This window comes from Aotus nancymaae, unplaced genomic scaffold (genome assembly GCF_030222135.1).
Source record: "Aotus nancymaae isolate 86718 unplaced genomic scaffold, 86718_ANA_hifiasm-v0.15.2.pri h1tg000067l, whole genome shotgun sequence".
NCBI lineage: Eukaryota > Metazoa > Chordata > Mammalia > Primates > Aotidae > Aotus > Aotus nancymaae.
The window spans coordinates 17375296-17401384 of NW_026988482.1; the positions used below are offsets into that span (position 1 = coordinate 17375296).

Below are 26089 nucleotides of genomic sequence, written 5' to 3' on the forward strand. Positions count from 1 at the left end.
GTTCAAGCGATTCTCCTGCCTCAGCCTTCTGAGTAGCTGGGACTACAGGTGCCCACCACCATGCCCAACTAATTTTTCTATTTTCAGTAGAGATGGGGTTTCACCATGTTGGCCTGGATGGTCTCAATCTCTTGACCTCGTGATCTGCCTGCCTTGGCCTCCCAAAGTGCTGTGCTGGGATTACAGACATAAGCCACCGTGCCCAGCCTTGTTTTTTTTTGAGATGGAGTCTCGCTCTGTCACCGGGCTAAAGTGCAATGGTGCAATCTTGGCTCACTGCAACCTCCACATCCCTGGCTCAAGCAATTCTCCTGCCTCAGCCTCCCAAGTAGCTGGGATTACAGGCACGTGCCACCATGCCCAGCTAATTTTTGTATTTTTAGTAGAGATGGGGTTTCACTATGTTGGCCAGGCTGGTCTTGAACTCCTAATCTCAGGCAATCCACCCTCCCAAAGTGCTGGGATTACAGGTGTGAGCCACTGCTTTCAGCCGAGAGGTGTATTTATAATGGTATGCCTTTTTAATCTCAAAAGTGTCCCGTTTGGATAGTAAATGATCATCATCACTCTACCAGAATTTCCCTGTGAATTTAAATCTTCAAAGGTCCACAATTCATTACCAAATTCTCTTTTTTTTTTTTTTTTGAGATGGAGTCTTGCTCTGTCACTCAGGCTGGAGTGCAGTGGTGCAATCTCAGCTCACTGCAACCTCCATCTCCCACGTTCAAGAGATTCTCCTGCCTCAGCCTTCTGAGGAGCTGGGACTATAAGCGCATGGCACCATGCCCGGCTAATTTTTTTGTATTTTTACTAGAGACAGAGTTTCAGCATGTTAGCCAGGATGGTCTCAATCTCCTGCCTTGTGATCCACCTGCCTTGGCCTCCCAAAGTGTTGGGATTACAGGCGTGAGCCACCATGCCTGGCCCCCAAATTATCTTATACCTGAAGGAAAGGGCTGAAATGCCTGTGCAAAATGAAATGGTATGAAGATGGAATAACTTGCAGAGAATGTGTACAGAGAAAGCACTTCCCACAATAACAATCACCTGTGCAGGAAAATTTCCATTTGCTCACTTCTTGCTAACCACATATCGCTCTAACATATCAAGAAGGAAGCAAACCTACCTCTCTGCATACAGCAGCAATCTGTGCTTCATCCATGCAGGTTTCTGTTACAACATCAGTAAGTGACCCACCAGCAAGGTACTCCATTACCACAAACAATTCATCTCCTACCAGGTAACTAAAAATAGAACATACCAAACAGTCACACTTTTATTTTTTCTAAACACATGGTATTCTATGTTGAAGAATTCAGATATTAAACACCCTAATAATAAAACCAGAGAGCTGGTAGCTTGAGAGTTAGAAGAAAACTTGAAAGCTGCTATGTAACAGCACAGAAAAATAACTGAGGTTATGATCCTGAATCACTTTAAAGTTATAGTTTGCCCACAACTGTAGTTTGAGTATGCACATAGATCATTCGAGTAAAATAACCCTACAATATAGAAATTACAAGTCCTGTTTTAGAGGTAGAGACTCATCTTGAAGAGGTTAAGTGACTCATCCAAGGTCACATAGCTATTAATAGTAAGTGACAGAACCAGAATCTGAAGCCAAGCATCAGTGATTCCAAAGCCCATGGCTTATCTTAACCACCATACCATGTTGACTTGAAATATTATTTTAAAAAGCAGGGAATTATACTTGAAAAATTTATTTCTATGAATATGTTCCCCATAACTAGGACTAAAGTCTTGAAACATATTATTTTTCCTCATTCTAAACAAATTTAAATATGGAAGAAAATCACCTGTAATCACCTCTATTGTCAATAAAACCACGGTTATCATTTTCAAGTAATCTTCTCTCACTTGTATATGTGACTGGTTTTTAAAAAGCAGCTGTAATAATATACATCATTTTCTTTTCTTTTTTTTGTGTGTGTGATGGAGTCCCATTCTGTTGCTTAGGCTGGAGTACAGTGGTGTGATCTCAGCTCACTGCAACTTCGCCTCCTGGATTCAAGTGATTCTCCTTCCTCAGCCTCCTGAGTAGCTGGGATTACATGTGTGAGCCACTGCATCTGGCCAATATACATCAATTTTCTATTCTTTTTGGTCTGTTGTTTAACATGAATTCCTAAGCTAAATGAGGTTGTGATAGACAATTTGTCCATGAAGGATAGCATTTGAAATAAAAATTGATCTACAAGTTTTGACCAGTCCTCTCTGACAGTCAAAACATGAATCACAGCCAACTATTCCTGTTTTCGCTTCAGATCATTTGCAATTAATATAAACACCACCAGCTATGGCCCTCATTTAACTGCCTTCTCTCACTTGCCAAGTGATATCTTTGTAGAGAAAAGACCTTCTAAAACTACAATGTGCTATTTTCACTTCTCTTCTTCCTTCTTCAATCTTATTTCTCAGCACTGACAGTTTCTTCTAAAGTGGCTAACCCTCCAAACCATGGGATATAAAATGTCTATACTTTTATCCCAATGTTTAAGACATATTCATATTTACCTGTCCAAGAAATTAACTATGTTGGGATTTTTTAATTCTTTCATCACCAGAATCTCATTAATGATCAATTCCTTCTTTGGCTGTTTCTGTAAATTAATCTGTTTGATAGCAACCTATAATACAAATAGGATTGAAAAAAATCAGGCCTATGAATTCTCTTAGAAAATTACAAACACCAGCCAGTTAATAATTTAATTTATGGTACATACATTGTATTACACAATACTATTATGCATGGGTAGTACTTTTACTTCGAAACTGCCTATGCACAATGCTTTGCAATGTATAGAGCCTAAACATTTTTAGATTTCTCTTGAAGTTGATTAATCCACCCACAGTCAGTCCAGCACTAATAATTAATCCTCTTTTCACTTCAAGCTGATAAAACAAAAATTAAATATTTGCTTATGACATTAAACTCACAATTCTTTGTTCTCCTTAATGACAGAAGTGCTATAAAAATACATAGAGCAATTCTTACAACATGTTCAACTTAAAAGAGATTCCTATTGATTCTTCTCAGCTTTATCTAGTTTCCACCTATATGACAAAATAATGGTAACATCCAGAAGTATGACAAAGTAGCTACCTCCTGTCCCAATGCAACGTCAGTAGCAGTGAAAACTGTACCAGAAGCCCTATGGGAGAAAACACACAATCAGATTTAAGGTTTATAAATCACTAGCATTTACAATATCCAAAGACTTTACACTTCATGCAATTAAAAAAGAATTAAAGAACAGTTGAGACCTAACATGCTTAAAAGGAGTAAAAGCAAAAACATAAGGAAAGGGGTGGGGGGAAAGAAAGCAGGACTCCTTATGGCCAAAATTTATGTCTGAAATATTTAAGACCTACAAAAATGTAGAGAAAAAACAGCAAGAAAAAAAAAATTATATAACATATACTTAAACACTTCCCTGTTTAAGATACCAAAAACTACAAATAATTTGAAGATTCTCATGTGCCTTTTCCAATAGCAGCCTCTTTCCACCCAAAGGTGATCTGTATTTGGTGTTTATCCTGTATTTGACATTCATCATTTCCATGCATTTCTCCATAATTTTAACTACAAAGGATACAGGTATGTATCCCTATAAAATATACTTTGCCTAATTTTTAAATGTCATCTAGTTTCATTTCACATATTATTCTGCAATTTGCTTTTGTTACTCAACACTGGATTTGTGATGGTCATCCATATGGATAGGCATTGCTTGTTCATTAATGCTCAAAAATATTAAGATAACCTTCAATTCTCCTTAAAACAAAACAAAACAAAACAAAAAACTAGTGCTGAAATTGAATTTAGCTGTTAAGAAAGAAATTCAGATCTGGTGCTGTGGCTCACACCTGTAATCCTAACACTTTGGGAGGCCGAGGTTGCAGTGAGCCGAGATGGTGCCACTGTACTCCGGCCTGGGTGATAGAGTGAGACTCCAACACAAAAAAGAAAAATAAAAAAGAAACTCAAATCGAAGTTTTCAAAAACAGCTTCGGCCCTCACTCTAAATTCACAGAATGCTTTCCAGAGTTTAGTAACATTAAAAATTTAAAGTATTTATTTGCTTCCAAGCAACAGAAAAAAGTTTAGTCAGTATACTTAAAAAATACAAACTATAGGCTGGGCGCGGTGGCTCACGCCTGTGATCCCAGCACTTTGGGAGGCCGAGGCAGGCAGATCATGAGGTCAAGAGATCGAGACCATCCTGGTCAACATGGTGAAACCCCGTCTCTACTAAAAATACAAAAATTAGCCAGGCGTGGTGGCACGCGCCTGTAGTCCTAGCTACTTGGGAGGCTGAGGCAGGAGAATTGCTTGAACCTGGGAGGCGGAGGTTGCAGTGAGCCAAGATCGTGCCACTGCACTCCAGCCTGGCACCTGGCGACTGAGCGAGACTCTGTCTCAAAAAAAAAAAAAAAAAATACAAACTACAGAACAAAATCAGACCAGTAGACTCAAAAGTCAATACTCAAGGACATGATTTAAATGTACCTTTTTAATTGCATATAATCCTGCAGTAAATATTCTTACTGTCTTTTAAATATATTTTATGGACAATTCTTCCCTCTAACTAATCCTTTACCATGAATGAGAAATGACATTTAAGAAAAAAAAAATGATATACAGTCACTGCTAACAACTAGTACAGTTTTTTAATAGCATCTAGAAATAACTGCATTATTTATTTACACAAATCCCCAAGGGTACCACTCACAGAATACTATAAGTGCTCAGTGTCAGCAGGAAAAAGAAATATGCTATAAAGCCAAGAAATACCGAATATTAAATATTATGGTAATACAGTCACAAATACTTACCCTTGTCCAATTTTTTCATATCTTGTATATTTTTTCTTAGGGTCACCTATGCTCACAATAGTTCCTAGAATAAACAAAAAGCTGGAAGCTCAGTCAAGCATTTTAAGTGTAAATTAATTGTGATAATATTATTCCTTTTGATAAACTCCACTTTTTTATATGTGGTTTTCAAACATAACACTAAGTTTCAAAAATAACATGTTTCAAATACAAAACACTAAAGAAACATGAATACATAATAAATGTTTAAAGTATCAGAAACAAGAAGACACATTATTTCCATTAGGTTAGACCTCCTAACTAATCATTTACTCAATAATGGTCACAGTTCGGAAAGACTGTACCAAGTAATTAGGTTCTCAGATGTTCAGCTTTAGAATCAGGTAATCTCAAGAAAATTGACAAGCTGGTCACTCTACTTTCCTATAAGACTGAAATATATTAATAGATATATTTGAACATATCTATTAATAGATAAGTTTGAAGCTACTTAGCATTAGAAATAATAAGGGCTATCTAAACCCTATATGGTCTTTCTGACTCTTCCAGTATATATATCATCTATCTTTCAATATATTTAGAAAACCACTTACTACCATAAAGATTATTATGCTCTAACATAAACTAATCATATGTTTGTTTTAGGAAAGTTCAAAGTCACAAGAAACAAGTTTTAAAATTAGAAAGCTGGACATAAAATCATAACTTATATTCTTATTACTAGTGGTCAAAATGTAAGAAAAACCACACTAAACTTTCAGTTGCTCAAGATAAAAAAGGCAAGGAAACTCACATAAATAATTTTATGTAGGTATCCAACCTCAAGTCAATAAGCAAAGGAACAGGATCAACAATAAGATACTAAGAGCAAAAAGATACCAAAAAGCCTGGGGATGTGATAGCTAAAGGTGACAAGTGAATGATGACAATTAGGATTCTAGTTAATCTTTTTTTTTTTTTTTTTTTTTAAGTGGCAGCTCTCCTACAAGAATTTTTATATGCCCATAGAGTAACAGAGTAGGCTCGGTGTGGTGGCTCACACTTGAGGTCAGGAGTTTGAGACCAGCCTGGTCAACATGGTGGAACCCCATCTCTACTAAAAATACAAAAATTAGCTGGGCGTGGTGGTGGGCACCTGTAGTCCCAGATACTCAGGAGGCTGAGGCAGGAGAATCGCTTTAACCCGGGAGGCGGAGGTTGCAGTGAGCTGAGATTTCAACGCCTGGAGACAGAGTGAAACTGTCTCAAAAAAAAAAAAAAAGAGTAAGAGTAAAAGCCAGGTTTATACTTGAAAGCACTGATAAATCAAAAGCAAATAAACCTAGGGCATATAAATGATTGTTTATTTTTTTAGAGACAGGGTCTCACTCTGTCACCCAGGCTGGAGTACGGTGGCTCAATCATAGCTCACCACCTCCTTGAACTCAAGCAATCCTCCTGCCTCAGGCTCCCAGTTAGCTGGGACTACACATACCATGCCTCGTCAATTTTTTTTTTTTTTAAGGTAGAGACAGGGTCTCACTAAGTTGTATAGTTTGGCCTTGAACTCCTGGACTCGAGCTATGCTATCTTGGCCAGCCAGTGTACTGAGATTACAGGTTTGAGCCACTATGCCCAGCCTAAATGTTTAAAACAATCCTTCCATAAAGCATTTTTCCTTGATCCTTCTCGATTAATATTCTTTTAATTATTATTTTTGATTTATTATTATTTTTTGAGACTGAGTCTCACTCTGTCACTCAGGCTAAAGTGCAGTGGCATGATCTCGGCTTACTGCAGTCTCTGCCTCCCAGGTTCAAGCAATTCTCCTGCCTCAGCCCCACCAGTAGCTGGGATTATAGGCGCCTGCCATGACGCCTGGCTAATTTTTGTGTTTTTAGTAGGGACGGGGTTTTGCCATATTGGCCAGGCTGGTCTTGCTCCTGACTTCAGGTCCCTCAAGTGATCCACCCACCTTGGCCTCCCAAAGTGCTGGGGTTACAGGTGTGAGCCATAGCACTCGGCCAGTAAGCATTCTTTGTATTTTTCATTTGTTTGCTTTTGAGACAGAGTCTCGCTCTGTTGCCAGGCTGGAGTACAGTGGGATGATCTTGGCTCACTGCAAGCTCCGACTCCCAGGTTCAAGTGACTCTCCTGCCTTAGCCTCCCGAGTAGCTGGGACTACAGGCACGTGCCACCATGGCCAGCTAATTTTTGTGGTTTTAGTAGAGATGGGGTTTCACCATGTTGGCCAGGATGGTCTTGATCTCTTGACCTCATGATCCACCCACCTCGGCCCCTGCAAGTGCTAGGACTACAGGCGTTAGCCACCACACCTGGCCAGTGGCACAACCTTGGCTCACTGCAACCTCCACCTCCCAGGATCAAGTGAGTCTCCTGGCTCAGCTTCCAAGTACCTGAGATTACAGGCACGTGCCACCACACTTGGCTAATTTTTTATTTTTAGTAGAGATAGGGTTTCACCATGTTGGCTAGGCTGGTCTCGAATGCCTGACCTCAGGTGATCCGCCCGCCCCAGCCTCCCAAAGTTCTGGGATTGCAGGTGTGAGCCACAGCACCCAGTGGCATCATTAGATTGTAACTGAAGCTATTGTTGCTGTAAGAAAACAATCTGTTTATACTTTAAGTCACAATGTAAGGTGTAAGTTCAAATCCACCTGGGCCAAATGGTTTAAGAGCTATTAACAATTTAACAACGATGTAAAATGTAGATAACATACTTAATTTCTCCATAATCTCTTCATCTGTCATCTTAGTCTTCTTTTTCTGTTTGTCTGAAGACTTGGCACCACCATCAACATTTGAATCACCAACTGGTGCAGGAACAGGGTCAATTACAGACCGTGTGTAAATCTGTGGAGACACAGTTCATTACTAAGGTTTGAGGAATAATGTTTTCAGATATTCTTGCTGGCACACTATTCAGTTCTTTGATGTTTAACCTGAACTGAGTTCTCTTTTCCACTGTTCTAAATAATAAGAACACTATTTTCAGATATAAGAGATGTGTAACTAAGAATAAATGTGAAACATTTTTCTTTGTCATAGCATGTATACATTTGAAAAGTTGTCTAGCAAAACAGCAGGTCCATGAATGAAATTTAAGTATGTCGAGATCTAAAATGATGTAACAATGTATCAAAAAGCACAGTTTAAAATGTTTTTACTACAAATGTAATTAAAATGCAAAATAACAGAAATCTTGATGTTGAAAGAACTATTATTAATTTCCCCCCAAATTTTTACACAATTATAATGCCTACTACCCATTTCATTTCAAACAGCCAGGTCTAACAGCTAAAAAAAATGGAGTCCTCTGCCATCAGCTCGGCATCCAGAGGCAGTCCTCAGGGCTCTGCCTGCCTACGGTGCCATGAGCACATCCCACTCCCTGGCAAAGCACCTTCCCCACACTCTACTTATATTAGTGCAGGGAGCAGAATGGCAATTGCAGTCATTCCTCTTTTCTTGGCTTCATTTAAGGTCATCATTTAAAAAATTCTCCCTTACCTGGTTAGGAATTCCATTCTCAATTGCCTTTTGAATGACATCAAGGCTTTGAGAGAAGTGTAAAATGGGAGATTAAAATGCATAATCTGGGTAAGAGGAAAGATCTAAGTATTAGATTTAGTAGTTACCTACATTGAGATAAACAGAGAAAGCTTGGGAAACAGATGAACCCTTTGGAAAAGGTGTACTATAGAAAGAAAAAAGCCCAGTGAGGTAAGTATGTTAACTTTTTTTTTTTTTTTTTAGTATTTTTAGTAGAGATGGGGTTTCACCATGTTGGCCAGGCTGGTCTCGAACTCCTGACCTCAGGTGATCTGCCCGCCTTGGCCTCCCAAAGTGCTGGGATTACAGGTGTGAGCCACTGAGCCTGGCCAGTATGTTAACTTTTAAAGACACATCGCCTTTTAATCTTCAGAAAACTAGTTTTTGGTGAGTGTTCTTTGGGTACAGATCTCTTAGTTCAACTTCCCCATACTAAACTATTTTAAACTTGTGGGCTTTTTAAAACCAATCACTGTAAGTCAATTACAGACTGTTGTTTTTTAAAACACACATGCACAAACACACAGCCTAGTTCACTGATCAAACACTCACTGATTTTGTATGATCTGGTCGTGGGGCAATAACAGGAGGAGCAGTTTCTTCATCATCATCATCTTCCTCTGTCACTACTGCTGATGTTTCTGATCCCTTGGCATTCAACTGCATTTATTATGAGCAAAGTAAGGAAAGCAAGTCAAATAGGCTTATATGTGACTGTCTCCCTTTTTGAACATACTTCAAAAAGTTTACTTCTTTGATAGCTCATTTCAAAACCATTAACCCTCATTAGCTCATATATATATAACTGAATAGAATTATAATCTAACATTATGAAAAAGTTTATGAAACATATATGGTGAATATCAGATATTTTAAATAAAGTACTATTTACCCTAAGCATACATATACAATGCTCTGAAAGTAAACAATACTATTTGTTAAGACCAAAATCAAAGATCCTCTAGGTTTTGCATGTCAGAGTCATTTGGTGACATTTAAAATAGTCAGATTTGGCCAGGCGCAGTGGCTCAAGCCTGTAGTCCCAGCACTTTGGGAGGCCAAGGTAGGTGGATCACCTGAGGTCAAGAGGTTGAGACCAGCTTGGCCAACATGGTGAAACCCCATCTTTACTAAAAATACAAAAAAATTAGCTGGGTGTGGTGGTGTGCACCTGTAATCCCAGCTACTCGGGAGGCTAGGGCAGGAGAATCGCTTGAACCCAAGAGGCAGAGGTTGCAGTAAGCCAAGATCACATTACTGCACTCCAGCCTGGGCGACAGAGCAAGCTCTGTCTCAAAATAAACAAATAAAATATAATATAAAACTCCAGGAGACTGTTTCTTCCCAACTGAGGAACTGCAAATAAAACAGTAACTACTTCCAAGAAGTGACTGTGTTTATGTGATAACTTAGTTTTAGATGACTCTGAAGACTGACAAGTTTCAACCGTTCAGTACGTTTCCATAGTCTATATTCAGCAAAATAGTAGGAGAACTGCAAGGTAGAGAGGAAAATATATGCAAGCAAGTTTTTTGTATTCACGCTTGTATATGTTAACATTACCAAAAGTTGCTAAACAGTTCTGTAGGTCATTACAAATTTTAGTTACATTAAGTATCATATCAAGGAATTTCTATTTAATATAGCTTCTTCGACTAATCAGTGGCTAGCTAACAACACCTATTGAGTAGTTATTCACCTCTGATGACTGTAATTTATTTTAGAAAGCAAAATAAAAACTGAGATTTGTCTTGGGTAACCTAAATTAGAACAAGAGCTACAAGAAAAAATATCATTAACTTACTGCTGGTGTTCCAGAAGGGAAGCCATCTTTCTCTGAATATGAAACAAAACATAATGTTAGCAATTCAAGAAACAGCACTTTTATACAACAAAAGGAAAAAAATAAAATAGAGAAAGCAAAATGTTCTTATACTGATTTCAAGTTGAATTAACTCTTGAGAAAAATGACAACACAATTAGTCAAATAAGAATTTATATAAGACTGGCTGGGCGCGGCGGCTCATGCCTGTAATCCCAGCACTTTGGGAGGCTGAGGTGGGTGGATCACGAGGTCAGGAGCTTGAGACCATACTGGCCAATGTGGTGAAACCCCATTAAAAAAAAAATTTATATAAAAGCAAGGTAATGAATATGAAATCTAAATGAAACTACAAATTTACTAAAAATCAGTGATGAACTGATGGATGAACTGTATTCATGTAAGTTATACCTCAACAAAGCTATCAAAATTTATTTGAAACTATACCTATCAATCTGTATTTATTAAAATGAAACAAATTTATTCATAAAGATACTTTTTCCGGAAAACTGCTGACTGAGGAACTTAATGAAACCATTAAGACAATTACAATTGTGCAAAGTAAAATTTTGACAAAGTTTATTTTAAAAATGCCCAGAGACATATATATATATATACACACACATACACATAAACACACACACACTTGCCTGTGCACACACACACAAACACACACACGTATGTGTATTAGATGAAAATAAGCTACTATTTTGTGGCCAATCATTGATTTTTCAAAAAAGAATTACTAATCTGCAGACTTACTGATTGATACAAAAGCTCTAGGAACATGTCTGACCTTTTCCTAAGGGTGTACTAGACTAAACAAAAAAGTTCAAGATCACTTGCAAAAAGATTTCCATTTCTTCCTTGAGCATGGCCTTTATTTCTGTGAGGATGCAAACATTAAGCATCACCAATTAAAATCACACGCATCATTTTTTTCAATCATACTGTGTTTGAAAACCACATGTATGACTTCAGAGACAGAGAAACACACTTAAAGATGACATCCTGAGAATGCAGTGAGCAAAATCTAAACTGAGGAAAACAGGACAAATGATCTTGTTTCTTTAACAAACTGCAAGAAAAGACAGCATGAACCAGTGTGTGGGAGGGGAAGCCTAAAGATCAAAAGATATTCAAGAGATCTATCAACCAACTGCAATGTGTGAACGTTATTCTGATTTTTATTTGAACAAACTATTTTTAAAAATCCACTACACCGATTCTTAGAGCACTGGTTCTTTCATAGATAAGGGTATATCTCAGATACTGAGCAACTGGGAAACAAAGTAAATCAAACCCAATTTCCATCCCGCTACATTTATCCAGAAAGTAAAATTTACAGTACTAGGACTGCATAGATAATATTCCAGATATTCCAATTCTGAGGTATAAATCTTTTTAGTTCTAGTGCTTATTTTATATATGATTTATCTATTTTATATATTAAAATACATATATTCTATTATCTGCATACTTATGAGTTTCAATTTTTTGAGTGGACCTAAACATTTTTTACTTCAAATCTGTGCAAAACAACCTTCCTCTTGTCCCACTAACAATAAGTATATTTCTAGTATAAACATGTCTATCAATCAGCACCTTCTCTTCTGATTGCTGGAAGTCATTTAAAAGCAGTGAGGAGTGAAAAAAATAAAAAACAAAGAAGATAGAAAACCAAATAAACAAAAAGCCAAAATAGTCATCAACTCCCATTTCTGTGAACCTAGATATTACTATAATTCACAGATCCAAATTATGCTTCAGAACTACCTTGGATCAGTCTACAGAAGGTAGAATCTATCCAGGGGAAAAAAGTATGGACAAGAACCACAGTTTAGCTTTTTATTTTTCCAGAAGTAATCTTTTTATCTAAAAGTGCTTCACAAATCTCCATCTGATTCAGCCTTATGCCATTGTCTTACCAGGAGGAGTAAAGCTCAGATATTTCTGCTTCACTGTGTTGGAGTCGTAGAACTTTAAGACATCCAGCACAGCCTGAGGATTCTTCTTTTGCTCTAGTTTGGTGATATTGGAGGTCTGTAGTAATCGAGCCCACTGTTCTGGCATGCCCTAACAAAAAGATATTCAGAAATTAGTTATGGTTTAAATTGATCCAATAAAATTAATTTCCAGAGATAAATGACAAAATAGACAAAACAAACCAATTCTCTGAGTATAACTTTGACTAAATTCTAAAAGATCTCATTTTCTAAAGTTCTATTTTTCTAAGTCTGTTTTGCATAACTATAATGGGCTCTGCTCTCTAGGAAAACAATATATCCACTACTAACACTTTTTTAAAAAGCAAAAAGCTTTAAGAATTCATAGTTAACATATGGATAGAAATGTTAATTTCTTTGTTTTTTTTTGTTTTGTTTGAGATGGAGTCTCACTCTGTCGCCTAGGCTGGAGCGCCATGGCAGGGCACGATCTCAGGATCTCAGCGCTCACTGCAACCTCCATCTCCTGTGTTCAAGCTATTCTTCTGCCTCAGCCTCCTGAGTAGCTGGGATTACAGGCACGTGCCACCATGACCGGCTAATTTTTGTATTTTTAACAGAGACTGGGTTTCACTATGTTGGCCAGGTTGGTCTCGAACTCCTGACCTTGTGATCATGCATCGAGATCAGGCTGGTCTCGAACTCCTGACCTTGTGATCAGGATGCCGCCTGCCTCGGCATCCCAAAGTGCTGGGGTTACAGGTGTGAGCCACTGAGCCCGGCCTTGTCTGTTTTTTTGAGACAGAGTTTCGCTCTTCTTGCGTAGGCTGGCGTGCAATGGCGTGGTCTCAGCTCACTGCAATCTTCGCCTCCTGGGTTCAAGCAATTCTCTTGCCTTGGCCTCCTAAGTAGCTGAGATTACAGGTGCACACCAGCACTCCTGGCTAATTTTTTTTGTATTTTTAGTAGAGATAGGGTTTCACCATGTTGGCCAGGCTTGTCTCGAACTCCTGACCTCAAGTGATCCGCCCACCTTGGTCTCCCAAAGTACTGGGATTACAGATGTGAGACCGGCCTGAAGTGTTAATTTCAAATTTAGTAATGAAGGAAAATGTTTGAGTGCTATTTTAAATGTTATAAATAGGCCCGAACTAGGTAAACTTACAGTGAATTCTCCAGTAACAGCATCAAAGCCAACATGGATAGTGTGTTCAAAATCAGATGGAGGAGAAATTTCTGGCCGTTCCTTTTCTTTCTTTTTACTTCCTAGAGGGCATCAGAAAAAAAGAAAAACAATCAGCCTATTTAAACAAGACTAGTAAAGGCACTTTAATTATTGTTGGTTTTTTATTTGTCTTTTTTTTTTTTGAGATGGAGTTTTGCTCTTGTTACCTAGGCTAGAGTGCAATGGCTCGATCTCAGCTCACTGCAACCTCTGCTTCCCAGGTTCAAGCAATTCTCCTGCCTCAGCCTCCCGAGTAGCTGGGATTACAGATACGTACCATTACACCTGGATAATTTTTGTGTTTTTAGTAGAGATGGGGTTTCACCATGTTGGTCAGGCTGATCTTGAACTCCTGACCTCAGGCGATCCACCTGCCTCGGCCTCCCAAAATGCTGGGATTATAGGCGTGAACCACCACGCCTGGCCTAGTATGTTTGTATTTTTCCTAAAACATATTAGGATCAAAGTTATTCTAGAAAAGATATCCCCTAAAAACACTGGCTAATAGGAAACTGGTAAATGAAGTAAAGCAGACTGTCCTGCCATAGAGCAGGGCTGGAGACAACCAAACACTATCTTGATGAGGAGGCACATGGAGCAACCTGAATAACAGGGCACATGCAGAAAAGACACCTGCTTAGGACACTAGTTCTTTCACATATGGCTACATCTCAGATCCTGAAAAATGTGGACAGCAAACATAGCAAACCCAATTTCTACTCAGCTACATTCACTGGGAAGTAAGATTTGCATTACGATGACTCCGCAGATAATACACACTGTAAAGACAAGTAGTTTAGAAGGTCACCTCTCCTTTTTGTGCCACTCTAATCCTTCCTTTTTAGTGGAGTTACTAATCGCCACATTTAAAAACTACTCAGTTTTTCTATGGCCTGAGTGTAAATTATTTCTGGAACATTTCTGCCACCCACCTATCAGTAATATTCTCTGTAAATTCCAACACATCAGTTCCTTCCCCCCGACCCCTGCCTCCTCCCTCTCAGCTGTTCCTGCTTTAATCTCATGCCTAGGCTTCCTGCACAGTTACTGTCCTATGACATTCCTTACTCTTACCTGTACTGGAATCTGTTTTCCAGATCTTATGTTTTCCCTCCTCTTGATTTATCCCTTTAGTTGATAGATCCTGACTAATTATATATACATATATATAAAAATATATTTAGGTGGAAATGTGTTTTTTTCACCCTCAGCATTTTCAGTTGCTATTTAGAAGGCCAACGCCATTTTGGTTCTTGTTTAGAGCCTCTGTTGAAAGTCAATTGTTAGGCTGAGTGGGGTGGCTCACGCCTGTAATCTCAGCACTTTGGGAGGCTGAGGCGGGTGGATCATCTGAGGTCAGGAGTTCGAGACCAGCTTGACCAATATGGAAAAACCCTGTCTCTACTAAAAATACAAAAAATTAGCTGGCGTGGTGGCACAAGCATGTAATTCCAGCTACCTGGGAGGCTGAGGCAGGAGAATTGCTTGAACCCAGGAGGCGGAGGTTGCAGTGAGCCGAGATCGTGCCACTGCACTCTAGCCTGAGCAATAAGAGTGAGACTCCGTCTTAAAAAACAAAAAGTCAATTGTTTGGATGTGTATGAGTCTATCTATGGAGGCTCTGCTTTGATTATTTTATTGCCATTTTATAATAAGCATCAAAACTATGTTACGTAAGTCTTCTTTTTCTTTTGTCAAAGTTGTTTGGGTATTCCAGGTCCTCTGCATTTCCGTATGAATTTTAAAATGAGCTCATTAATTTCTACAGAAAGCCTGTTGAAATTCTGACTAGAATTGGAATGAATGTACAGATGAATGTTAGGGAGAATTTATTTCTTCTTTTTCTTTTTCAGAGGGAGACTCACTCTGTTGCCCAGGCTGGAGTGCAGTGGCATGATCTCAGCTCACTGCTACCTCTGCCTCTCAGGTTCAAGAAATTCTCCTGCCTCCGCCTCCGGAGAACCTGGGATTACAGGCATGTGCCATCACACCCTGCTGATCGCTGATATTTGTAATTTCTGGTAGAGATGGGGTTTCACCATGTTGGCCAGGCTGGTCTCAAACTCCTGGCCTCAAGTAATCCACCTGCTTTGGTCTCCCAAAATGCTGGGATTACAGACATGAGCCACTGCACCTGGCTGAGAATCTATTTCTTAATTTCTTAAAAACACCAAATTTCAAGATCTAAAATACAAACTTTAGTCAGGTATGGTGGCACAAGAATCACTTGAACCCAGGGGGCAGAGGCTGCAGTAAGCAGAGATCGTATCACTGCACTCTAGCCTGCGTGACAGAGCAAGACTCTGTCTCACAAAAAAAAAAAAAAAAAAAAAAAAGTAAATCTTTGCCTTTAGGTCTTTTAAAATTTCTCTCAGCAGTGTTTGCAGCTGTCTTTATCTGTTTGGTACACTTTATCAGAATACCACTGTCTAGGCAATTTATTAATATAAACAATAGAAGCTGGCTGGGAGCATTAGCTCATGCCTGTAATCCCAGCACTTTGGGAGGCCAAGGTGGGCAGATCACATGAGGCCAGGAGTTCAAGACCTGCCTAGTCAACATGGCAAAATACTGTATCTAAAATACAAACTTTAGCTAGGTATGGTTGCACAAGCATCACTTGAACCCAGGAGGTGGAGGCTGCAGTAAGCAGAGATCGTGCCACTGCACTCCAGCCTGGGTGACAGAGCGAGACTCTGTCTCAAAAAAAAAAAAAAATGTTTATTTGGCTCACAGTTCTTCTGGAGGCTGGAAAGCCCTCCAGATCAAGAGTTAAGGAGTTACATCTGATGAGGGCCTTCTAGCTGTGTCATAACGTAGCAGAAGGGATCACCTTGCAAGAAAGAGAGCAGGAAAGGGCCAAACCGGCTTTTATACCCAATTCACATCCACAATAAAGACATGAATCCACCTGTGAGCACTCTCACCGCCTCTTTAAGGTCCCATTTCTAAACACTATTGTGCTGGGGATTAAATCTCTAACACATGAACTTTGGTGGACACATTCAAACCAGAGAAGTAGTTACCAGTGTAGAGTGTACAGATCTGTCACTGTTTCATCAGATTTCTGCCTTGGTATTTCCTGACTTTTTATACTACTGAAAACGGCAGTTTAAAAATTTCCGTTTTAATCATTCATTGCTGCCATACTGAAACACGATTGATTGTTGAATATTAATCTTATATCCTGAAACCTTATCATACTTACTTACACTAGTATTTTTGTAAATATAGAATTTTCCTATAAAAATTCAATCATGTTGTTGGTAAATAAAGTCAACTTTACTTCTTTCCAATCTGGATTTCTTTTATTCGTTTTCTTTAAAAAAATTTTTATTTTGCCTTACTGCACTAGCTAGACCCTTTAGTACATTGTTGAATAAAAGTGGATAAAGAGGAATTTTGTTTTTCCTGATCTAAGAGGAAAATTCTCATTTTTACCCTTAAGTTCAGTGCTAGTGGTAGGTTTTTAAAAGTTGTCCTTTATGAGACTAAAGGCATTCTCTTCTATTCCAACTTTGTTGAACACTTTTATCAGAAATGGATATTAGATTTTGTCAAATGCTATTTCTACATATATTGAGACAAACATATGGCTTAACCTTTCTACTCTATTAACACAGTAAGTAACATCAATCGATTTTCAAACATCAAACCAACGAAATCCACTTGGTCATGATGTATTATCCTTTTTATACACTGTTGGATTCCAATTGCTAAAATCTTGCTAAGATTTTAACACTGGCCAGGCACAGTGGCTCACACCTGTAACCCTAGCACTTTGGGAGGCTGAGATGGGGGTACCACTTGAGCTCAGGAGTTCAAGATCAGCCTGGCCAACATGGTGAAGCCCCGTCTCTACTAAAAATACAATAATTAGCTGGGTGTGGTGGTGCATGCCTATAATTCCAGCTACTCGGGAGGTTGAGGCAGGAGAATTGCTTGAACCCAGGAGATGGCAGATGCAGTGAGTCAAGATCGCACCACTGCACTCCAGCATAGCCAACAGAGCAAGACTCCTCCAAAAAAAAAAAAAAAAAAAAAAAGAGAGAGAGAAAAAATTATTGGTACATATTTGTTCATACCATTAGTTTATGTTTTTAATATCTATAAAATCTGTAGGGGTGCCACCACCTCTCTCATTCTCAGTACAGGTAATTTGTCTCTCCTCATCACTGCCCATCTGGCTACACGTTTATCCATTTTGCTGATATTCTAAATGAATCTACTTTTGGTTGCAGTGATTTTCTCTGCTCCTTCCCCCCTCCCCCCATTTCATTTATTCCCATTTTGCTTTTTATTATTTCCTTTCTTCTACTTACTTTGGATTTCATCTGCTCTTCCCTTCTAGTTTATTAAGATGGCTTAAAGTCAATTATTTAAAATCTCTTTTCTTCGAATATGGTGTTCAATACTATAAATCTTCCACTAAGTACTGCTTTAGCAGTATCCTAAAAATATTGATGTTTTGAATTTTCATTCAGCTTAATATATTTTCTAAACATCTTTTTGATTTATTTGTGAAGTGCTTTCTTTACTTTCCAAGTATTTCCAGAGACCTTCTAGTGACTGATTTCTAATTGAATTATACTGTGGTCACAAGAACACACTTTATATGATTTAATTAATTAATTAATTAATTAATTAATTGAGGGAATCTCACTCTGTCACCCAGGCTGGAGTGCAGTGGTGTGATCTCGGCTTGCTGAAGCCTCCGCCTTACAGGTTCAATCGATTCTCCTGCCTCAGGCTCCCAAGGAGCTGGGATTACAGGTGCCTGCCACCACACCCTGCTGATTTTTATATTTTTAGTGGAGACGGGGTTACACCTTGTTGGCCAGGCTGGTCTTGAACTTCTGACCTCAAGTGATCTGCCTGCCTCAGTCTCCCAAAGTGCTAGGATTACAGGTGTGAGCCACCACACCTGGCCAACATTTTTGAGAATTTTAAAAAGTAGACATCATGTGTCTTTAAAGAGAATGTATATTCTGCTGTTACTGGGTAGAGTGTTCTATAAATGCCTATTAGGTCAAGTTGGTTGACAGTTATGTTCAAATTTTATATATCCTTACTGATTTTTTGTCTATGTGTTCTACCAATTACTGAGAGAAGTGTATTGGAATCTCCAATTATAAAGGAATTTGTTTCCTCTTGAAATCCTCTGTTTTTGCTTCATGAATTTTGAAGCTCTGTTATTAGGTACATAAATAGTTCTATTATATCATCTTAATGAACGGGTCCTATTATGAAATAACAACCTTCCTTATTATCACTGATAGTATTTTTTAGCTCTGAAATCTAGTTTGTCTGCTGTTTATACAGACAGTTCACGTTTCTCTGAATTGTTGGCACACCTTTTCCTATCCCTTTCTTTTGACCTATTTTGTGGCTTTATGTTTTAAAGTAGATTTCCTGTAGGTAGATCTGTTTTTATCAATCTTTTCTGCCTTCTTCTGGACTAAGTATTTTTTGAGATTCCCTTTTATCTACTCAGTTGTTTGCTAAGCTGTATCTCTTTACATACCATAATGTTCACCTCTTTAAATTGTACATTTTAATGGGTTTTAGTATATTTAGAGGTGTGCAATCATAATCACAATCTAACTTTAGAACATTTTTATCATACCCAAAATATGTACCTAATGGCAATTACTCCCCATTTCAGCCCCTGACCCACTCCAAACCTCAGGCAACCACTAATCTACTTTTTTCTCCACAGGTTTGCCTGTTCTGGTCATTAATATAAATGGGACCATAAAATATGCAGTCTTTTGTGAATGACTTTTTTTTTACTTCATGTTTTTGGGATTCATCCATGTTACAAGGTGTATCAGTGCTTTGTTTCTTAAAAACTCAAATCATGGGCCAGGCGTGGTGGCTCACGCCTGTCATCCCAGCACTTTGGGAGGCCGAGGCAGGTGGATCACGAGGTCAAGAGATCGAGACCATCCTGGTCAACATGGTGAAACCCTGTCTCTACTAAAAATACAAAAAATTAGCTGGGCACGGTGGCGCATGCCTGTAATCCCAGCTACTCAGGAGGCTGAGGTAGGAGAATTGCCTGAACCCGGTAGGCGAAGGTTGCGGTGAGCCGAGATCGCGACATTGCACTCCAGCCTGGGTAACAAGAGCGAAACTCCATCTCAAAAAAAAAAAAAAAAAAAACTCAAATCAGTGTCTTTCAAAGAAATTTAGATAAGAAAGAACCCATACCACAGGGGTTCCAACCCCTCAGACCATAGACTGGTACCACTCTAAGGCTTGTTAGGAACCAGGGTGCACAGCAGGAAGTGAGTGGCAGGTGAGCGAGCATCACTGCTTGAGCTCCGCCTCCTGTCAGATCAGCAGTGGCATTAGTTTCTCATAGTGTGAACCCTATTGTGAACTGCGCATGCGAGGGATCTAGGTTGTGTGCTCCTTATGAGAATCTAATGTCTGATGACTTCAGGTGGAACAGTTTCATCTGGAAGCCATTCCCCCACACCGCTGGGTCTGTGGGAAAACTGTCTTCCATGAAACCAATCCCTGGTGCCATAAAGGTCAGGGGATGTACCATTTCCAGTGCTTTTCAGTCCTTTCTGTAAGTCCACATTTCCATCTGACATCACTTTACTTCTGCCTCAAGGGCTTAGTTTAACGTTTTCTGTAGTATGTCTGCTGGTGATACACTCTTTCAGCTTTTACACATTTAAAAGTCTGTTTCCTCCTTTTTTTTTTTTTTTTGAGACGAGTCTGGCACTGTCACCCAGACTGCAGTGCAGTGGAGCGATCTTGGCTCACTGCAATCTCCGCCTCCTGGGTTTAAGCAATTTTCCTGCCTCAGCCTCCCGAGTAGATGGGACTATAGGCGTGTGCCACCATGCCCAGCTAATTTTTTTTGTATTTTTAGTAGAGACGGGGTTTCACCATGTTGGCCAGATGGTCTTGATCTCCTGAGCTCGTGATCCGCCTGCCTCGGCCTCCCAAAGTGCTGGGATTACACGCGTGAACCACCTCGCCTGGCCTCCTCCTTTGTTTTGTGAAAGACACTTTCACTAGTATAGAATTCTAGGCTGACAGGTTTTTTTCTCTTTAAATACTTTAAAGATGTTGTTCTTTGTCTTCTGGCTTGCACTGTTACTTACATAGTCTGTGATTGCTCTATCTTTGTCCTCTACGTATAATGAGTCTTTTTTTCTGGTAGCTTTTAAAATTTTCTCTATCACTGTGTTCTCTCTCTCTTTTTTTTTTTTTTTGGTTTGAAACAGGGTCTCACTCTGACACCCAGGCTGGACTGCAGTAGTACGACCTCAGCTCACTAAAGTCTCAACCTCTGGTCTCAAGCAATCCTCCCGACTCAGCCTACCATGTCCTGGAAGTACAGGTACATACCACCATGCCCAGATAATTTTTCTTTTTTTTTTTTTTTTTTTTGTAGAGATGGGGTTTGGTCATGTTGCCCAGGTTGGTCTCAAACTCCAACTCCTGGGCTCAAGTGATTTTCCCACATTGGCCTCCCCAAATTCTAGGATGAGAGGCGTGAGCCACTGCACCCAGCCCCATCACTGGTTTTAAACAATCTGATTACTGTAAGCCTTGGTGTAGTTTTCCTGTTTTCTATGCTCAAATTTTGTTAAATTTCTTGAATCTGTGGGTTTACAGTTTTCATTAAATTTGGAAAATTTTAAGCCATTTTTCAAAAAAGTATGAGAATATTTATTCTGGTTTTTATTGGATATGTTTGCTTAGAGATTCTCTATAATTTACCCGTTGATTTTCTTTCTTTTCCCTATTCCCGTGCTAGGTTGCTGCCTCCTTCTCAGCACTAAAAGGCACCGTAAACCCAGGTTTGCCTTGGTTCTAGCAGAATGCAGCCCATCCTAAATGGGAGAAAGGAGTCCCCAAGGGGATATTCTGGTGGCAGTACAGGGAGGGTAGCTTAGGGTTCTTGTCCAAGGATGTTGTGGAATAAACCTCCTACCACGTGTTGCTGAACAGCTGCTCTGATTTGGCATCTCCTTTGGCTGTGTTATAAAGCAAGGTTTCCAAGGCTGGGAATAGTAATCCCACCTCCCTCCTTTGCCTCTGGCTGTCCTCAAGTATTTCTCCCTATGCCTCCTGTGGACGAAGGCAGGGACGGGTCTCCTGCCAGGGAACCCAAGATGGTGGGGAAGGTGGTTGTACTCCTCAATCTCACTTTTTCCCGTGCAGAAACTGTGAACTGGGGGAGATTTCCCCAGATTTGGTGCCAGTCAGACTAGAGGAGGGGGTGTTGCAGATATGGAAGTCCCATTATTATAGCATGCTTGGCATTCTTTCATTTTTCTGTGGCCCCGGTAACTGTCTCCTTCTCATATTTGAGTTCTTGGATATCACTGGTGACAATCTTAGTGCTGCATGTTCTTGGTTTTCTGTGGTGGCATGGGCAGAGTGAGTGAAGCGAGCATGCTTCTACACCATCATTTTAGAACTAGAAGTTGCCGTTTCCTACACTTAATTGTTATTAGTTAGATCTTTCAACTGTTATCTTTTCTCTCATATTTTCCATCTTTGTATTTCTGTTTAATTTTTTGGGAGAATTTTCTTTTCTTTTCTTTTTAATTTGAGACAGAGTCTTGCTCTGTCACCCAGGCTGGAGTGTAGTAGCACAATCTCAACTCACTGCAACCTCCGCCTCCCAGGTTCAAAGGATTCTCCTGCCTCAGCCTCCCCAGTAGCTGGGATTACAGGCATATGCCACCATGCCCAGCTAATTTTTGTATTCTTAGTAGAGATGCAGTTTGACCACGTTGTCCAGTATGGTTTCGAACTTCTGACTTCAAGTGATCCATCCGCCTGGGCCTCCCAAAGTGCTGAGATTACAGGCTTTAGCTGGGAGAATTTTCTTGATTATCTTTCACTCTTCCTTCTATTGCTACCTTTTGTTTGTTTTGGTAATTTTAAATGTTGATATTCCAAGAATTGTTTTTCATTGTTCTCCGATCATTCTTTCTCTGATAACCCTTTTCTTGTTTCATGGATTCATTTATCTCCTCTCTTTGGAGACTATCCAGTATATGTGTATGCACAGGCTGGGGTTTTCTCCTTACATTGTCTTATTTCTTTTAAGTTCCTATTTTTATCCCTATTGTTTTGGACTCTCCCTCTCATTTAAAAGGGTTTTTCATAAATGTCTAGTGATCCTTTACTGTCTACTCATACAGAAAAGTATTAAAAAGCTAACTGGGAGATAAGCCAGCCTTAACACTAAAGATAATGACAGCATGCAAGGTACCTAAAATATTTTTTCCCCACGCAATTGTTTATCCAGAGAAAAAAATCTTTCAATCTCCTGTATGAGGGCTATGAGTCAGGAGGCTACAAGTATTCTGAAAGCAGGATGGGGAAAAGAGTCTAAAATGTGACTTTCATGGAAGTCAACTTTTTTATTCTGGTGCTTCAACTTTTCCTGACTGCCTTGATAAGAACAGAGGATTCTTTGGTTTAATTTTTCTGGAAATAAATGTAAATGTCAGTTTGTTCTTTTTTCCTTCCAGAGGATGGGGGTTACATTTAGATGGATGTGTTGGGTGTAAAGGAGGAGTCCTGGGGGGCCTTTGACACTTTCTATGTTGATATTCAACTAATCCCCACTCTTTTCAGCCTATGTATTACATCCCACCCCCACTCCGACATAGTATTGTGTGCCTCTAAATCTTGAGCTTCCGGAGTTTTTGCAAGGGAAACTGGTTCCCTTCTTGTAGATTCCCCACTGCAAATGCTTAGGTTATGTGTTTCTCTGTCCTGCCTAGTCAGGTGCCATTTCTCTACCACTTCCAAATGTGTTACATTTGAAGCCTCTTTCACACTACTATTTCCTCTCTTTTTCTCTTTGACCTTATAATATATATACATATATATTGCATAATATATATAATACGTATACATATTTATTATGTAATATATATTATGTATATATATATATATCATGTACATACATAATATATAAATACATATATATACATAATATACATATATACATAATACATATGTATATATACATAATACATAATACATATGTATATATACATAATACATAATACATATGTATATATACATAATACATAATACATATGTATATATACATAATACATAATACATATGTATATATACATAATACATATATATTATATATGTATATACATAATATAAATACATATATATACACATAATACATATATATTATATATATTATGTATGTGTATATATTATGTATATGTATGTATATATATTATGTATATATATTAAATATATTATGTAAATATATTAAATATATATAATATATAATATATATTTATATATTTTTTATTATATTTATATAATTATATATAATCATATCTATATTATATAATTATATATATTTATATATAATATATATTTATATATTATATATATTATATAATATTTATATTATATATTAATATATTTATATATAATATAAAATATATTTATATATAATATAAATATATATAATGGTAATTTTAAATGTTATATTATATATTAATATATAATATTAAATAAATATATGTTATATATATTATATATTTGAAAAATATAAAATATTTATATATATAATATATATTATATATATAAATTATATATATAATATATATTACATAATATATATATATTATGTAATATAAATACAAATTGTATTTGTAATTTATTCATACAAATTATATATATATATATAAATTATATATATATATTTTTTCCCTGTCATTTTAGTTGGGTCTTGGGAGGGAGAGTAAAGAGAATGCTTCTGTATGTGATCAACTTGCTGTGTTTAACCAGAAGATTCTTGTAATATCCAAGAGTTAAAAATCATGCTGTTTGATAAGTCTGTAAACATAAAGTTGGAAATGTTATCGCATGCTATTCTTTGTTTACAAAGATACTACTAACTTAGTAGGAAACACAATAATACTTATTTAACTGGTAATAACAGATTTATGCTCAAATGTCCATCTCCTCTCTAGGCACATAACTTAAAAGAGATCTGGTCACAGTGAGAGGGAAGAGCATACTGGTTATGGAAAGGAACAGAGGGAAATTAAATTGTTAAGCCTGGATTAAATTCTGTACCTTTACTGAAACAAATAATTATTAATATATCTATCATAAATGGCCTCTCTCTCAATTTCCACTAGACTTTCAGTAATCTGAGGTGGCGCCCTCAACATTTCTTTGTCTCTTGGCTTCTAACTGAATATCCTACATATGGAGAAAATATTTATTAGCTAACTATAAACAAGTAGTTTACAATTTAATGTACTATGATTATATGTGTACTTTCTTTAAAAAAATAAATCTGCTCAGTATCCTACTTCTGGAAACTTCCCTCACCCTTCCTCTATGCAGATATTTGGGAAAGATGCCTTTTTCTTACATGACTATGGTCAGAGATGACTGGTGCATGGTGGGCATCTAACTCAAGCCAGGTCAGCACAGCTTCCCACACACCCTCGAGCAACTGGTTCAAGGGCAGCTACCTCGGCTAAGCCAGATTCAGCTCCCTGAGAATCAGTCTATTTTGACTAAAGTTATAGGAAACTGAGCCCAGGAATTATATTTCTTAACACACAGAGAAAAACCATTCTGAAATAAGAAATATAAAATAAGAAATATAAAAAGAAGGGGGAGCGGTATCTAGCAAGAGAATTCCTGGTTGCTGCTTCGTCTAAGGCCTAGTCATATTCTTCAACTTAGAAATGTTAAGAGTTTAGAGAAATACATTAACATTTCATATATGATAGGGGGTATAAAGTAAAAAGTTAAAGGAAAGACAAATGATTAAGCAGAACTTGAGATACAGTCACATTAGTTCATTCAAAATAAAACAAACTAATATCCTAAAAATCTGTTTAATGCCATTTGTTTTTACATAACACACATATTTTAGTAGTCTTAATAAGAAAAGGAAGGTATATTAGAAACAGTGTCTAAAACAAAAAGATACTAAAGCATTTCTCAAATTTAACAATGTGCTGTTCACATTGCTGGATATTGCTATACAAACAGAGTGTCTTTAATACTGTTATATAATAACTCTAGAAGCCCAGAAATAGAGGACCAATCAAAATAAATTTATGTAGACACCTTAGCTTTGGAGAAATCTAAAATCTGTTCAGGTTTCATCAAATAAAAGTAATTCAACTTCCCACTTCTGCTTATCAATAACCACCTGCAAGATGTTCACCGGGCAACCGGATCACTTGATGGGAAGTGATAGACCAGAGGCAAAAAACGTATTTTAATAAAATGAACAATTTAACTAATGTCCTAGGGGAAAAAAAAGATTCTTAGAATCATTTTCCAACTTCATCAGACAACAAAACAGCAGCAGGCAGGCAGCAACCTTCAGCCAAGAGGCAGAGAGACCCTGAGTCACAGGTTGACAAAAGGTACTGAAAAGAAGTAGGCTACTGTCACATTCTAGGACCACTACCTTTTAGGCTACTTTCGAGCTGCAGTCTAAGGCCGAACAAACAAATAAGCAAGCAAACAAACAAAAGAAACCCCTTTTCTGTTTAAAAGGAAGACTCCTCTGTTTCTTGTCTAACCCTAAGTAATTCCTCCTTTGTTCTTTTGATGTACAATAGCTTCAAATTCCATCACGCATAATAGAATTCTCTAAGAAAAGGGATCCCAACCCCTGGACTATGGACC

The 26089-nt window shown here is 38.0% G+C and overlaps 1 protein-coding gene across 2 annotated transcripts in view; it reads right to left on the reverse strand.

Moving 5' to 3' along the window:
* The window catches only part of PAK2 (p21 (RAC1) activated kinase 2), an 85895-nt gene that overhangs the window by 15954 nt on the left and 43852 nt on the right, over positions 1–26089 (reverse strand). Inside the window, exons 3-11 of one of the 2 annotated variants that reach the window (XM_064366962.1) lie at positions 13343–13443; positions 12160–12307; positions 10214–10245; positions 8962–9069; positions 7578–7710; positions 4858–4921; positions 3125–3173; positions 2536–2648; positions 1127–1244 (exon numbers count right to left, since the gene is read on the reverse strand). In XM_064366962.1, coding sequence (XP_064223032.1) covers positions 1127–1244; positions 2536–2648; positions 3125–3173; positions 4858–4921; positions 7578–7710; positions 8962–9069; positions 10214–10245; positions 12160–12307; positions 13343–13443 — 866 coding nt within the window. Of the gene's footprint in view, positions 1–1126; positions 1245–2535; positions 2649–3124; positions 3174–4857; positions 4922–7577; positions 7711–8961; positions 9070–10213; positions 10246–12159; positions 12308–13342; positions 13444–13973; positions 13979–20516; positions 20579–26089 lie in introns of both variants that reach the window. The other variant, XM_064366963.1, reaches the window with a different exon arrangement.